The sequence below is a fragment of the Tyto alba genome, unplaced genomic scaffold (assembly GCF_018691265.1).
Source record: "Tyto alba isolate M040663 unplaced genomic scaffold, T.alba_DEE_v4.0 Super-Scaffold_16, whole genome shotgun sequence".
In the NCBI taxonomy this organism is placed as follows: Eukaryota; Metazoa; Chordata; class Aves; order Strigiformes; family Tytonidae; genus Tyto; species Tyto alba.
This window is the reverse complement of record NW_024881278.1, coordinates 3,378,532-3,392,933: the sequence shown is the minus strand read 5'-3', so window position 1 is coordinate 3,392,933 and position 14,402 is coordinate 3,378,532. Positions and strand designations below refer to the sequence as shown.

General features: G+C 38.5%; 1 protein-coding gene across 7 annotated transcripts in view; it reads left to right on the top strand.

Annotated features, from left to right (window-relative positions):
- The window catches only part of PLCB4 (phospholipase C beta 4), a 214,192-nt gene that overhangs the window by 172,828 nt on the left and 26,962 nt on the right, over nt 1-14,402 (top strand). For all 7 annotated transcript variants that reach the window (XM_042789626.1, XM_042789629.1, XM_042789627.1 and 4 more), the window contains 5 exons: nt 565-769; nt 5,235-5,323; nt 5,764-5,914; nt 8,624-8,673; nt 8,795-8,860. In XM_042789626.1, the coding sequence (XP_042645560.1) occupies nt 565-769; nt 5,235-5,323; nt 5,764-5,914; nt 8,624-8,673; nt 8,795-8,860 (561 nt within the window). The remainder of the gene's footprint in view (nt 1-564; nt 770-5,234; nt 5,324-5,763; nt 5,915-8,623; nt 8,674-8,794; nt 8,861-14,402) is intronic.

Below are 14,402 nucleotides of genomic sequence, written 5' to 3'. Positions count from 1 at the left end.
CTGCCCACCTCGCACACCGTGTACCCGTCGTGTCCCGAGTCCAGCGCACCATTTCAGCACGTCTGTCAGCCCGCCCTGCCCGCCTGGCTCCGCTTCTCCCCGCCGCACAACCCGCGGTTCCGCGCGCGTCCCCGGCAGCTTCCGCTCGCGCTCTTTCCATCCCTCATCGCCCTTCGGGATACAGCCCAACTCCCGTCTTCCTGTCGTAATTCCTCCTGACTCTCCCCTTCGATTGCCACTGTATCTGTCATTTCCCATGTAGTATTTACTTGCCTTTTTACCGATGTCACCAGTCATCAGTAAGGAAAGAGAAATATGCCAAGTAGCTAGTGTAACTGTGAGCTTCGGGAGTTGCATATTCTGTAATCTACCCATTATTTAGGCTGAAAAAAAAAAAAAAAGCTTTCCCAGGAAAGATTCAGTCTTAAAGTGTGCAGTTTGCAGGGAAGTGTCATTTTACAGTGACAATAGTCTGGCATACGAAGTGAGTGGTTCAAACATGGGAGGCGGGGAGGGTGCTACTGGATTAGAGTCATTGAATTTCTTCATTTTATGGCTTTGCAGGTTATTCTCCCTGATCTTGCTGTCCTGAGAATAGCAGTGTATGATGACAATAATAAGTTGATTGGTCAGAGGATCCTGCCTCTGGATGGTCTGCAAGCAGGTTACAGACACATTTCCCTTCGGAATGAGGGCAACAAACCACTCTCTCTTCCAACGGTTTTCTGCAACATTGTGCTTAAAACATACGTGCCTGACGGTTTTGGAGGTGAGATAAACGTGTACCTCGGTGTGCTGTACATCTTGAGTGTTGGTGGGGAAGCAACATGAAGTACCGTGGTGTCAGTATGGCAGCTGGAAGCAGACACACAGTGCTGGAAAATTGGAAAGATACAGTATTTTACCTCCCTGGAAAGCCTGCATAGTCAGTTAAGAAATCGGCTCTCAGACCAAGTGCCTGCCTCAGTGTTAATAATGACATGTATCTGTTAAATGACAAAATAATGCATAAAATAAGCTAAGACTTGTTAGCTCAGTTTTGTTTTCTCTGTTGACATTTTAAGAAGATTCTTCTGATTTTTTTTTTTTAATTAAGTTATTTCTGACATAAGTATTTGTAAGGTTAACATGTACTTTAGCTATATTGTTTGGCCTATAGGTATAAACAATTGATGCAGAATCTAGACATGTTTTTTCAAATAAAACCACTTTCATATTCTTGAGAATATTGGCATATTGTTAAAAATGGACAGTGAAATAATTTAGCATTCCAAACCCTTCTGCATTTTTTCTCTCCCAATTTTACATGTTTTTAGTGTGGTTTAATTACTTCTGGGTTTTCAGGAAAGTGATTTTTAATGTGAGCCATTTCCATGATCAGGTTGGCAGGGCCATGGTCATTTATACTGAGCGGTGGCAAATTGCCACACGTGGATAGGAAAAAAACAGCTGAGAATAATCATTACACCACTTAAATCAGTGTAAAGGTCAAGTTCACCCTGAAGGTGTACCTCTGGGAAATGTTTTCTTCACTGCAGATGAAATTCGCTTGTACATTAGACAATAAAAATTTAAAACTGTGAAATAGAAATTGCGCTAAATGTTAGTGCTCTGACTCGGCAGTAAAATGAAGTTCATCTTAGAGTTGACTGGTGAAACATTATTGATAAAAATTATCTTTTGCTCTTTGCTAAAATGATTTCAAACCTGCTGCCTATGCAGAGAATTACTGCCACTTGTCTGAGTGTCATTTCCATGGTATGTGCTGGTATTTATTCAGGCTTTAAAAAAATGAACGGGCCTAGACTTCAGTAAGAACTTTTCATGGAAAAAGTTAAGCATTTACAGAAGCGTTTGTGTTGTTCCTATGTCAAATCCTGCTTGCTGGCAAGTCAGCTGGAGTTTTGCCACAGGTCTTGAAGCGCTACCATGCCTTTATGCATCATGTTCCATCAGTATTTAACTTCAGTATTTTACTTCAGGGACTTTGTTTCAAGACAAATGTAAGCTTCTGCTTAAGCCTGAGATTCTCGAGGCAGTAATTGAACTATGAATCTAAGGGACACATTTAAGCATGTGCTTTAATTCTTTCCTGAACTTCATCTTTTCTCAGTAAATTACTTTGGTTAAAATATTTTCTAAAGTAGGGATATGATTCTGGTTTGAGATTGATGTTTTTCTGAATAATACCACACTTTCTAAGAGCAGAATTTAAACTCAGCAGAGTTTGCTGTGGCTCAGCTGCTGCGTGTGCTGGTCATATAGGGAGAATATATTTTTTATTTTCTCTTTTAAACTGCATTATACAAATTCAGAAAAGAAAGACTTGTTTTTCAAAGATAATTTGAACACCAGATTAGAATTTGCAAATTGTGTGCACTTCAGTACTGGTTGATCTACTGCATTGTTAGCATTCAACAGACAGTTTATCTGGTAGAGGTGAGGACACAGAAAAGCATTACTACCCCGAAGTAACAGTATCTTTACAGTAAAAATGCTACTGGAAGGAGAGAACTGGTTATCATAGCTTATTGTCGGTGTTGGGGAAAAACGGCCTCCATATTAACACAAACTAAATGAGTTCAATTATCAGTTCTCCTTTCCCTTCCCAGATAGTTTTGATGTGTCTCATGTATTTTTTTTCATTGATAATAGAACAACAGCATGATGAACGACAGGGAAATAACTTTCGACACTCAGGTGGAATCATTACTATTCTGTTGGCATGTGTTTTTTAATTACTTATCATCTGCAGTGAACCTCTTATTGTTTTATGAGCTATCATTAGAATCGCCTTGGAAGTTTTAGCAAACCTGTAGGAAGGTGTAGCTCAATTCAATATTCAATAGCTGCCTACTTTCTTTTTTATCTCTTCTTTTTTTTTTTTTTTTTTTAACCCGTATGATCAGGATTCAAAGACCTGCACTGAATAATAACCAGAATGGGTAATGCAGTGTGGGCTTTAAAAGATGCATAACTTTATTTTTCATATATCTTAGTCATTTCTTTTGGTTTATTTGCATCAGCTACTCTGTTCCAAATAAAACACAATACTGGCACAAATTAATGCAAATGAAGTAGCATTCTCCAAAGAGAAGCTTTTGTAATAGGAGCCTGTATGTAAGCAAGCATGGCTACTTAGGTTAGTGGTTAGAGTCCTCTGTTGTGTACTCTTAGAGTGATTATCCTATTTTTACATTTAATTGCAATTCTTCTGCAAAACGCTATTCCCCACCCCCGCCTTACCTCACTGAGGAGAAAGAAAAACGTAAGCAGAGGACAAATGGCAATGGTGAGCAGCAGTGATGAGTCATATCCCACTTGTAGAAATGCTGAGCCTTTGGTGATGTGCTTGTATGGTTACTAATACAATTTACAAAGGTCTTGCTCTCCCAGACGCGTTAGTCATTTTTACCTTGAAGCTCGTGATAATCAGGTTCCATTTTCAAATGACACATCACGTTAGTCCGGTAGTCCTGGATTTTCATTGAAGAGTGCATACCAAGGGCAAAAAGACATGCTTACTGAGTCAGGGAAACAGTCGGTGCTGAGCTACAAGGCCACTGTTACGGCTGAAAATAAGTTCTACCTGGTTTCTGTGTATATGAAGTAAGTTTCAGAAGGCATCGCTGGGTCACAACAGTTATTGGAGACAACCTACTTGTGTAGATAAACAAATCTGTCAAAGGTAATGCTATGTATTTAATACAACTTTTGTTGGAATGGGAGCCTTGTTTGTGCTCTTTTTTTTTTTTTTTTTTTCTTGAGAAATGCATCTGATGGCTTCAGAGGAACACTTAATAGAACAATTTAGGTTGGAAGGGAGATGATACCATCCAGCCTCTAGTTTTCACAAGAAGGATAGCAAGTTTCTTCCCAAAGCTTTTGATGGGTTAGATATTTTTACAGACCTGGTCAGCAGACCACCTTCTGTCTTGCATCATTGTAAGCTCACTTGGGAAATGGGTGAAGAGGTGACATGAAACGTGGGCAAAATTCAAACGATGATAAAAGCCATGAGTGTCAGAAATGTTGTTGCAGAAATAGTGGCCTCTTATGCTAGTGAGACCATCTAGAATATAAGGGTACAAACCTATTTATGTCTTACTCATAAGCATCCAAAAATAAGGCTTTGCAGCATTCTGCAAAGAAACAGCTTTCTTGCAAGTGAAACACTGTCCGTGCTCCTCTTAATGGTTACAACAAAACCCCCAAGTTAATTAAAAGACAATATTTTGCAGTGAATGATGAGTCAGGCTGCAGCGTTCAAGCTTCCTTTCTTAAGTTACTGCTCTGACAAGAAAGACTTATTAACCGAGATCAGTGACCCTTTCCTCCATAATACTGAAGTTAAAGTTTCAAAGGGATTGTCCAAACAGATCGCTGCTGTGGTCTCTGAATGCATTATTATTGTAGGTGCTGAATCAGTTTAATTTGTAAAATAATTTCTTGCTGTGTAGGGCCACCTTTGCCATTTGTGAATTATATGACTGTTGAAATGAAGCATGGAAAGGGATTGTGCAATATGCAGGTATAGATTTGTGTGTCCTTGTCTTCCCATAAACCCGTGCTTGCACATTTGTCACTGCATATTGCAAACAGATCCAATAATCTATACAGTATCTGGTGCTGAGTAGTGCTATAAACACTAGTGGTACTGTGTCATGTGTGGGGTTCAAATATTGGTCGTTACGGTTCATGGAAAAGCCATTTCAAGGCCTGTCATGTTCCAAACATGGAGCATCACAAAGGCAAGTGAGAACAGATTTTCCCAATTGATTTAACCACCCATCTGAAACTGCTGTTTGGTTAGGAAATGTAACAGCATTTTCTGCACGTCCCTGCAGTCCCAAGTCAGTCAGCCCTGCCTCAAATAACCGAGAGACAAAGTTGTTAGTGCTTTGTGGCCCAGGAGATCCCATTCTGGTCTCAAATTCTAGTGTCATCAGCTGGGAGTAAGTTAGGGTAGCTTCGGTCTGATGGAGTCAGTGTGTTTCGCCTAAATAAGGTTCCTGGATTCTGGATGAAGACCACTCCCTCGGTGCATTATAAACTGATTTCTTGTTCCTAGTGTGGTGATGAGTGCTTTCAGTCCTGCCAAGTTTGGTATGGAAAGTTGGACTGTTGTTGCAAGCCATGGCTCATAATAACAGGGGTAGAATAAAGCTCTTTTAGTAGAATAGTTTCCAAATGCTTCTGAAGGTCATAAGAAGTTGATTTTTTTTTTCTTACAGATATTGTGGATGCTTTATCAGATCCAAAGAAATTTTTGTCTATCACAGAAAAAAGAGCAGACCAAATGAGAGCTATGGGTATCGAAACTGTAAGTAGAACTTAATGACAAACACAGCCCATTTATGTTCATGCTATGATATTTTTTTAAATTAAACCAATCTTTTTCTAGTCAATGCATGTTACCTTATCCTTTCTCATTTTCATCCATAAGCCTCTTTGTCCTGCTCGAAATACGTTGGCTTGTGTTAGTTAACACGTGCTGAACTACCATTCACTGACTTTTCACGGATCATGCTAACACATCCCTTAGAAGTAAAATTTTAAGAAATTAGAAAGGAGCCATATTTTAGTAGGTAGCCATTTAAAATGGGTTACAAATAGTTTATTGAATATAATGTTGCTTGAAAGTATGTTTCAATTTTCTAAATTATGTTTAAAGTAAGCAAGTTCAGAAATTTCCCATACCCCAATTTTTACAATACAGCTAATACAACAATGAATTTATTATGTTGCAAATGTTTATTTCAGAGTGATATAGCTGATGTACCAAATGACACTTCAAAGAATGATAGAAAAGGAAAAGCCAATAATGCCAAAGCCAACGTAACGCCTCAGAGTAGCTCTGAACTTCGACCAAGTACCACGGCAGGCTTTGGGTCTGGGACCGACGCTAAGAAAGGTAGACAAAAATCAGATGCCACTCCCTCAGTTCTGAAGTGATTCAGAAGGTCACAGAGAAATATTCATTACTCCATTCTAGTTTTGCAGTTCTATTCATTTTTGACCTTTTAGAAGGTAACTTCTTTTGCCATTGAGAGTGGTCGTTGTCTAATTACAAATAAATTTTGTATATTACTAAAATGGCAATATAAAGCCAATACAGCTTTATCTTACTAAGTGACCTCTTCGTGTAGCTGTATACCCACTGCCCATAGCAGTAACCTGCATGACTCTGGGAGTAGTTTACTAAAGATCTACTGGAGGAACACCAATAAGAATGACTATTTTCTGACATACGCCACAGAAACTCTTCTGCTTTTTTCTCCTTCTGCAAATCCCTTGGCAGAGTTGCAGATTTAAGTAATTAAAGGTATTTAGAATTCACTGAATTCCGTAGAGATTTCCCAACAATTAGAAATGTTTTCAGTGTGTGGTCTTACTCTGAATACTGATTATGGAAATGGCATGTTTATTGTAAAAAATATCCATATTAAATGTGCTCATTTATAATTGAGTAAGTATTTTTTCCTCACTATTCACTCTACAAAATCATTTTATAGAGTCAAATGGGATTATTTGTTTCTCACATATCATTACAGGTAATGAATATTAGGTAAGAAAACAAATTTGTACAGTTGAATGAAACACAATAAATGCTTCTGTTAATGGACCACAAGAGTTAGAATCTTGTTCACTCTCTTTCATCTGCTTTGGCCCAAAGGGATTGATAGGAGTGAAAAGGAGCACTGACTGCTCTTGATCTCAAACTCAAGCAGACATGGCTGAATACACACGTGTGAAGGGATGTCTTGAGAAACAAGATGCCATTTCTCTGGAGTCACTTTTGGCAACAAAACAGTTCATCTCTGGCACCTGAGCTCTTTCAAAAAGATCTTCGCTGGTGTAAAAACCAGACTGTTTTATGCAGTGGGGTGCTCTCATATTTAATGTATCATCACCAAGATGGACAAGTATTAATTTTATTATGCATTAATTAAGCATGAAATTTGTTGAGATTGGCAACTAATTTCTGGTTTCCATGGAGTCAGACCCACTGAACAAAGTAAATGAGTCAGTGTTTTAAGATAAAATCTTGAGGAAGTTTCTTTAGAACACAGCACACCTAATGCAGCCCTGGTCTTAAACTGAGATTTTGGTACTTAATGCACTCTTGTCTGCAACCATTTTATATCCATATTCTCACATGTTAAAACAGAGCTGTTAATTTTTATATTCCATGTAATGATCTTTATTTTATATTACTTGTCTCTGTGATCTTTTAAGATCTGAATAATTCTACCAATGTTACAATATGCAACTCACCTTGCTATTAGAAATTATATATCCAGCAAGATAAGGAGTCTGGGGAAGGCTTTCAAATAAACAAGCATGTTGGGGTGTTTTGTTCTCTGACTTTCAGTGATAATTAAGTGATTTGTGGTTTTGAAAACTTCAGCCTCTATCTGTGCCTAAATCTCTTCCAGTCTCATTTACTAATGTTAATACCATATAATCGAGCAGAATCTTACGCTTCTAAGAAAACAAAAAGTTCATGTTTCCTAAGGAGATTGCCTACCTTCCTCCCTTCCCCCCCCGCCTCTTTTTTTTTTTTTTTTCTCTTACAGCATCTGAATATTTTCAGTTAAATTCACCTTAAAAGGCAGAAAGTCCTTTTCAAGGCAGGGGGAATCTTACAGTCTGCAGACTTTACCAAGGGCAGTTAACTAAATACATTTGCAGTGTATTTATGTACAGGCAAACTTTTTTGTGTAAAAACTCAGAAAAAAACCCTATGCATTACAATTCTCGTGGCATTGTAATGACATTTTTTTTAGTGATTACATATAGGATGGGCTTAAAAAAAAATCATAACAAGTCACAGAACATTTATTAAAGCATAAACATGAAGTGATTGGGTTTTGTTTGCATTACAGTTAAGTTGATCAAAATACATTTTCATTCATCTGAATAGTACTGATAGTCTTACATGATAGATTTGCTTGTTGTATTATTGAATTTTCATTAGAATTTTCACTTCTTATGATTTTGTGTTTCTCCTCCATTTTTAACGCTCCTTTAGTCTTGGAGTGTACTGTTACCCCTTTTCTCATAGCCTGGTATTAACCAAAACACAAAATGCAGGTAAATTTTCACTCCCGTGATTTTTAAGTTTTAAATTGAGAAGTAGTATACCTAGCCTCAGTTACATCGTTATGTAGAACCTTACCCAAGAAGCCTCCCCACTGAAACGAGCGATGCCAGAGCAATCTCCAGCGATGGACCAAAATTCTAAAGTTTGCCTGATTCAGTTTTAACGTACAGAAACGGTTTGCTGTGTTTTCAGAAAATGAGCTTTTTCAATTCTTAGATTGCTGTGTTTTGACACTTCAGTCCAGAACTGTAAAAGATTAAAATGCACTCATTGATTCATTTCTTTTTTTTTTTCACAAGGCAATTGATTGAGTAATGCATTTGAAAAGGAAATTAACTGTATCTTAGCTATAGCTTAATGAATAATTTTCTCATTAACCTGTGATTATTTTTTTTATGTGGTGAACAACATTAATTAATTGCTAACCTAAATGTGGATTTCTTTGGTAAAAGTCAAAAGTATGATATATGCTAGTATGTATGAAGTTTTAGATAAACTGTATCAATACCTTCCCAGGTATAGACCTTATTCCTCAAGTGAAGATTGAAGATTTAAAGCAAATGAAGGTAAGTATGGACACGAGTTTTTCAAGATGGGTTCCTAATTATTTGTTTTAAGTAGCCAGGATTTTATCTGGTTAAACTCAATATAACCACAGAAAAATTGATCCAACTTCTCTTTTTGTAGGCTTATATAAAGCATTTAAAGAAACAGCAGAAAGAACTGAATGCCTTAAAGAAGAAACATGCAAAGGTATGATCATTAAGAACTCTCTGAGAAGCACAGTCTAATTGAAAAAGTTGCAGTGCTCACTAGCACAGATAGCCCCTGATTGCATTGCAGGGGAAAACTAAGGAACGGTAGTTAGACCACCAAGAAAGGCATATGTGTATTAAATGTACTGAAATATGCTCCAGTGAGCAAATTTTCCCTTTAGCAACACTTTTTATGTCTCCCTGAGTTTCGGTGCACATTTGTTTGATCCATATAAGCATCCAAAGCTCACATTTTTCAGGTAATGATTTTATCTAGCTCCTTGCATGACATATTGACAGGCAGCTTGGAAAAAAAAAAAGGCAGTAATGATGTGAGACAGTGATGCATCAAAGACTGGCACTGGAGGAAGCACAAGTTCACCAAAGAGAACTGGAATGTGCAACTGAAAAATGAAGTGCCCTATTCCTCCTCATTTATATCTGTTGAATCACTTCATAGTCAGCTTTTTGCTTGGCACTGTTGGCAGTGATGTCCCAAATACATACAACGTTGTCACAAATATACTTTACATTAGGAAATCACAGCCAGTTTTCTCCTACCCTTTATCATTAGAAAACCATTGCCATTGTTACAGAAAGATGCGTAGCAAGGGAAGAAGGTGTCTTAAATTCTGAATTTTGGCAATACATACAAATCTGTTCTGGGGTTTTGGGACGTTTATTCCCTTGCTCTCTTTCATTGCAGATCTGACATACTGTAGTTGCCTGGGCATTTTTAATACCAGTCTTTGTGTTTATTTTCATGACTGTTGTTTGGGCATGGGACTCTATGTCTGTACAATGAAGTATGAAGAAATTACTTTAAATAATTGGCACTTTTATGGGGTTCTTAGTATTAAAAGTAGTATAATAAAATTAAATAGTTACATTCCAGACTCCTTACTGACTCTATACAGAAGGGAAATGAGTGATTTCTCCATTTTAGTGTGGGCAAAGCCGATACTCAAGAAAAAGTCTGTCATCCACGCTTCTGGGCATGGACAGTTTCAAGACCTTCGTAGGGTTGAAATTTTAGGGGGCTGCTTATTTTTAAACACTACTTTCTCATTCACTGGACAACATTCAGCAGTTTGCTAAAGCAGCTTTTTGCAAGTGAAAATGGTCCCATGGTTACGTAGAAAACAGCCACACTCAATGATCTGTGTCCCTGATACGTGTGGCCCACAGAAGTATAAGGATATCTTAGCCAAGACTGCACTTGCTAATGTTAAAAAAATTGATCCATCTGTTCAGGCTTGCACTTGCTTCCTCTAATCTGAGGAAGAAATTGCCAGCCACAATCTGAAAATGCTGTGTGCTCAGAAGGGCTTTCAGCATTAGCTCAAGCACAGCTATTTTAGGTCTGAGCCAGCCTGCGTCCTGCTGGTCTTAAGTACAGAGTGCAAGTCTGTCCTACCAAGAAAGCACCTGTCTAGAGCATGGCTTGCTAAAGGCTCCAGTAAGGGCAACTTGTGCAATTTGGAGAGGAGAGTCTGAGTGGAAAAGTGCGACCCTATTAGCTCACAGGTGATCTGAGGGAAGTGCTTGGTGGACTCATCACTGGTTTTAATGCATTTTATCAGCTGGGATGGAGCAGGAGGGCTGCGCAGTAGTTATCCGTGATCAGCTTGAGAAAACCTGTGTATTAAGCAGACTGAAGTTCCAGAAATAGGTTGGATCTCATAGACACTCCGGAGATCTGGAGAAATAAGTGAACAGAAGGGAATTGTTCGTGTTGTTAAAGGAAAGAAAAGTCTGATACTTCTCCATTTGAAGTTGGCCTTGGAAAATGCATTATGGAAAACAAATGCGTGCAGTCGTAGGAGAGAGAGCAGGTTAAGGGGAAGGAGCTCTGATCTAAGCGGTGGAGGAGCTCATCTGTAGCCCTGGGCAGAGCTAGCTAAGGAAGATGAGAGCATTAAGGGTCCCTTTTACTGACAGCATCCAGTCCGTGTAGAGAAGTATTCGCAGCTCCGCTGAAATGCTGGCTGGAGGAGGTTGGTTGCTCTGTATGAAGACACATCAGTGTCTGTTTTCTCAGGGTACAGGACTGTTAAAGACACCACATTTCCAGATTAATACAAAAATTAACTGGTGGAAGTCTTTTCAGCATGGTACACTCTGTGTATTTCTTCGATGCTATCTTTCTTTTTATTTACTTTTGTTCAGTGTTTCAGACATTTTGACTCCAGTGGCACAGTAAAATTCTCCTAACATTCCTCTGCATGTTATCACTAATTTGTTTTTCCTACATGGCATAGCTCCTGACAAGTGTAATACTCAGTATACACACACACACAGAAACACATCACACACTCTGGCTTCACTTTACAATGGTTTTGTTATTAATCCAGTTTTTTTAAGAGAAGGTTGTTTGGACAGGTGGAGGTACAATCTTCACTGCTGCTTTTTTCACTTTTGTATAAGAAAAATAAGACATCTAGTCTAAGTAGGGTAGAGATCATTAGATTGGCAGAAAGGTCACTGTTCTTAGGATCATCATTACTAGGCAGCCAGTCTGTGACTGAAAGAATTAAATTTGCCCATTTCCTAATGTCAGATTAGTGGCTTGCAAAAAAATGCAGAATTTTGGATTTCACAAAATCTATGAATAGTTAAGAGTTGAGATTTCACTCAGGATTGAGGATCATGTGTGAGGTACGTATATAAAGCTCTACAAAGACGGGACAATGCTTTTAAAGAAATCCTGAAGGATTGTAAGAGAATAATAGAGCAAGTAGTAATTAAAGGCAGGACAAGCTGCAGCGAATCCTGGAGAGTGTCAATATTTCACATCAAGTACAGTTTCAGAGTCAGTGTGCAAGTATAGTTTCTCTGCTTCATAGAGTAATGGAGTAGTTTGGGTTGGAAGGAACCTTTGAAGGTCATCTAGTCCAACCCCCCCTGTGGTGAGCAAGGACATTTTCAGCTAGATCAGGTTGCTCAGAGCCCCGTTCAACCTGGCCTTGAATGTTTCCAGGGATGGAGCATCCACCACCTCTCTGGGCAACCTGTACCAGTGTTTCACCACCCTCACTGTAAAAAATTTTGTCCGTGTATCTGGTTAGAAGAACCTGTTCAGTTCTGCAACAGAGCTGTTGGCTCTAGTTTTTGAACTAAATCCTCTGCTTCGTTTGTGGCCTGGCTGTGAACAGGCAGTTGAAGTGGGGAGAATTTATATTCTTCAGGCTGGTTTAGTCTCTGAAAAGGTAAGTCTGCCTGAGTATGACTCAGGTAGCATTGTGTTGCTGTTGGGATTGCTGAAGAACAGATGGTTGCTCTTTTGAGCAAAGGATGTGACCCAAACCTCAGCCCCTTTACCTGCATTGTGAAGTAGTTTCACCTAGCAGGGCATTCTGACTCTGGAATGAGACAGGTCACTGTGAGAAAACAGCGTAGGTTTGCCAGATATGCAGAGAATATAGGACATAATTCTTTAAAAAGTGGGGGGGGAAAAAGCCAAGGAATGGGAAGCTAACACAGATTTCTTTGATACCACAAGAAATACGGTATTTTTAGGGAGGAATATGTTGCAGGGATTATATGTAAATCTTTATACTTAACTCCTAGGGCAAATACTTTGTCATCTGTTGGACAGTGAGCAAAGCTGGTCCTATAGACTGGGACAGGGAGAGGAAAAAATGAGTAGGTCTCCCTGTCAAGAAACGAATGAACTTTCTCAATAATCCTCACATTCACAAAGGGAATTTGGAAAAAAATGTTACTTGTAAAGAAACGACTCAGCATTATCTGAGGTGCCACAAGAAAAAAGTGGGAGCTGAGAAGCTGGTACCAGAAAGGCAGGGGCCCTGGGATTCTGTCTGCGTGACAGATTTCATCATAGTCATGTTGTGTCACTTTAAAGCAGATTAGCAGCTGCTGTGAGGAATTTGAAACTGTTGGCCCCTGTATGGATTGTGTTCTTTACATTGCCTATAATACTTCCATTATTGAAGGGACAGTAAGGCAGTGGTGGCAAGATCTTCAAAAGCACAGAAAGCAACAAAGATACTCTGTCCTTCAAGGGTCTGTTTAAAATCCAGGCATGTGAAATGCACCTTTTTGGCACCAGTAGACAGGACTACCAACAAACAAAATAGAATGCTTTTGCAGGGGCATTTCTTTTGCAAGTTCTCGACCTCTGATGCTGTAGTGATCCTTTTGTTTGACTTCTGAAAACCAGTGGCAAATTAATGTAATGATCACCATATAAAAAAAAAAAATCCATGTTAGGAATAATTTTCTCCTGAATTTTAGGTCTGGTAACCTGTACTTTTGGTGATTTTTAAAACAATGTGTCCAGCCACTTCTGAATATTGCAGAAATGGTTTTCTTTAAACAATGCGTTCATAAAAACACCTACACTGGGTATCTTTTGAAATGAAGTATTTCCTGAGCACATTCCTTGAAGTAACTTTAATCTCCCAGTGTGAATATTGATATGCAATTGCAGAATGGCTGGTGTGTCTGAATGATGTCCATTGGTTTATATCTTTTTTTATCATTAGATCCTGAGTACTGATTAGGTGAATGATCTGGAGTTGCATCACAGCTACTTGGGCTAGAAAGGCAAGGAGATGTGCATATATGTCTCAGTCACTGATTTAATCTGTTAGCAGCCTGCTTCTATGGGCCCCTACTGAATTTTAATATTTTGCAGGGATGTCATGTAGTTTCTGTGCTTCTTGGGTTAGATAGAAGCGTAAGGGTAGTAAGGGTTTATCTTCATATATTCTCTAACAGTAAACAGCACAATAGATGATTGTGATATACAGTCCTAGCAGTTTCAGGCAAGACAGTGTTAGTCACACATGCCCCCTTAAGGAATTTAATATGGCTGTAGGCAGCAACTAGAATTGCATAATTACCACCCAAAAATATAAATCCCGGAATTCATCTCCTGCACGTTTATATTGACATTGGATGTATGTACTGTTTGAAATAAAGCCTAATTAAAAAAAAAAAAAAAAAAGAACATAAAAAAGATCTCAATTTCACAGTGCAGATGCGACAGTACAAAAGATTGTGGGCCTCTAGATTAATAAAGCTTTGTAAACTGGATCGTTGATTTGGAAATGATCGTTTCTTTTTCTTTTTTTCCTCAGTTTTGTATTCTGTAATGAGAATCCTTCAGACAATCCTCAGTTTTCAGTTGTACGCAGGAGTATTTGTGTTGCTTCAGGCAGATACCAGGCAGGAATAACAGTTCGTATTATAGAAACTTCCTTTTCTCTTCAATAGTCTGAATTGTGATTTCTGCCCCTGCTTCCCCCACACACACACCCCTTCAGAGGAACTATATATGATTCTTTACTTTTTCCCATGGATAGTCTTGCTGTGATTTTAGTCTTTTTATATCAGTTAGGTGGCCTCTCAGAACCCTGGCTTAACTGTGGCTTCAGTCAATTAAATGTAGTTTGTGAACATATTCATGTAAAAGGCATGTGAATTCCAACTGCAAAATTCAGTGGACTTGAGGAAATCATGAGAGAACTAGCTAAAGAATCTTTTATCTGCAAACATGTTACCACCTGAAATTT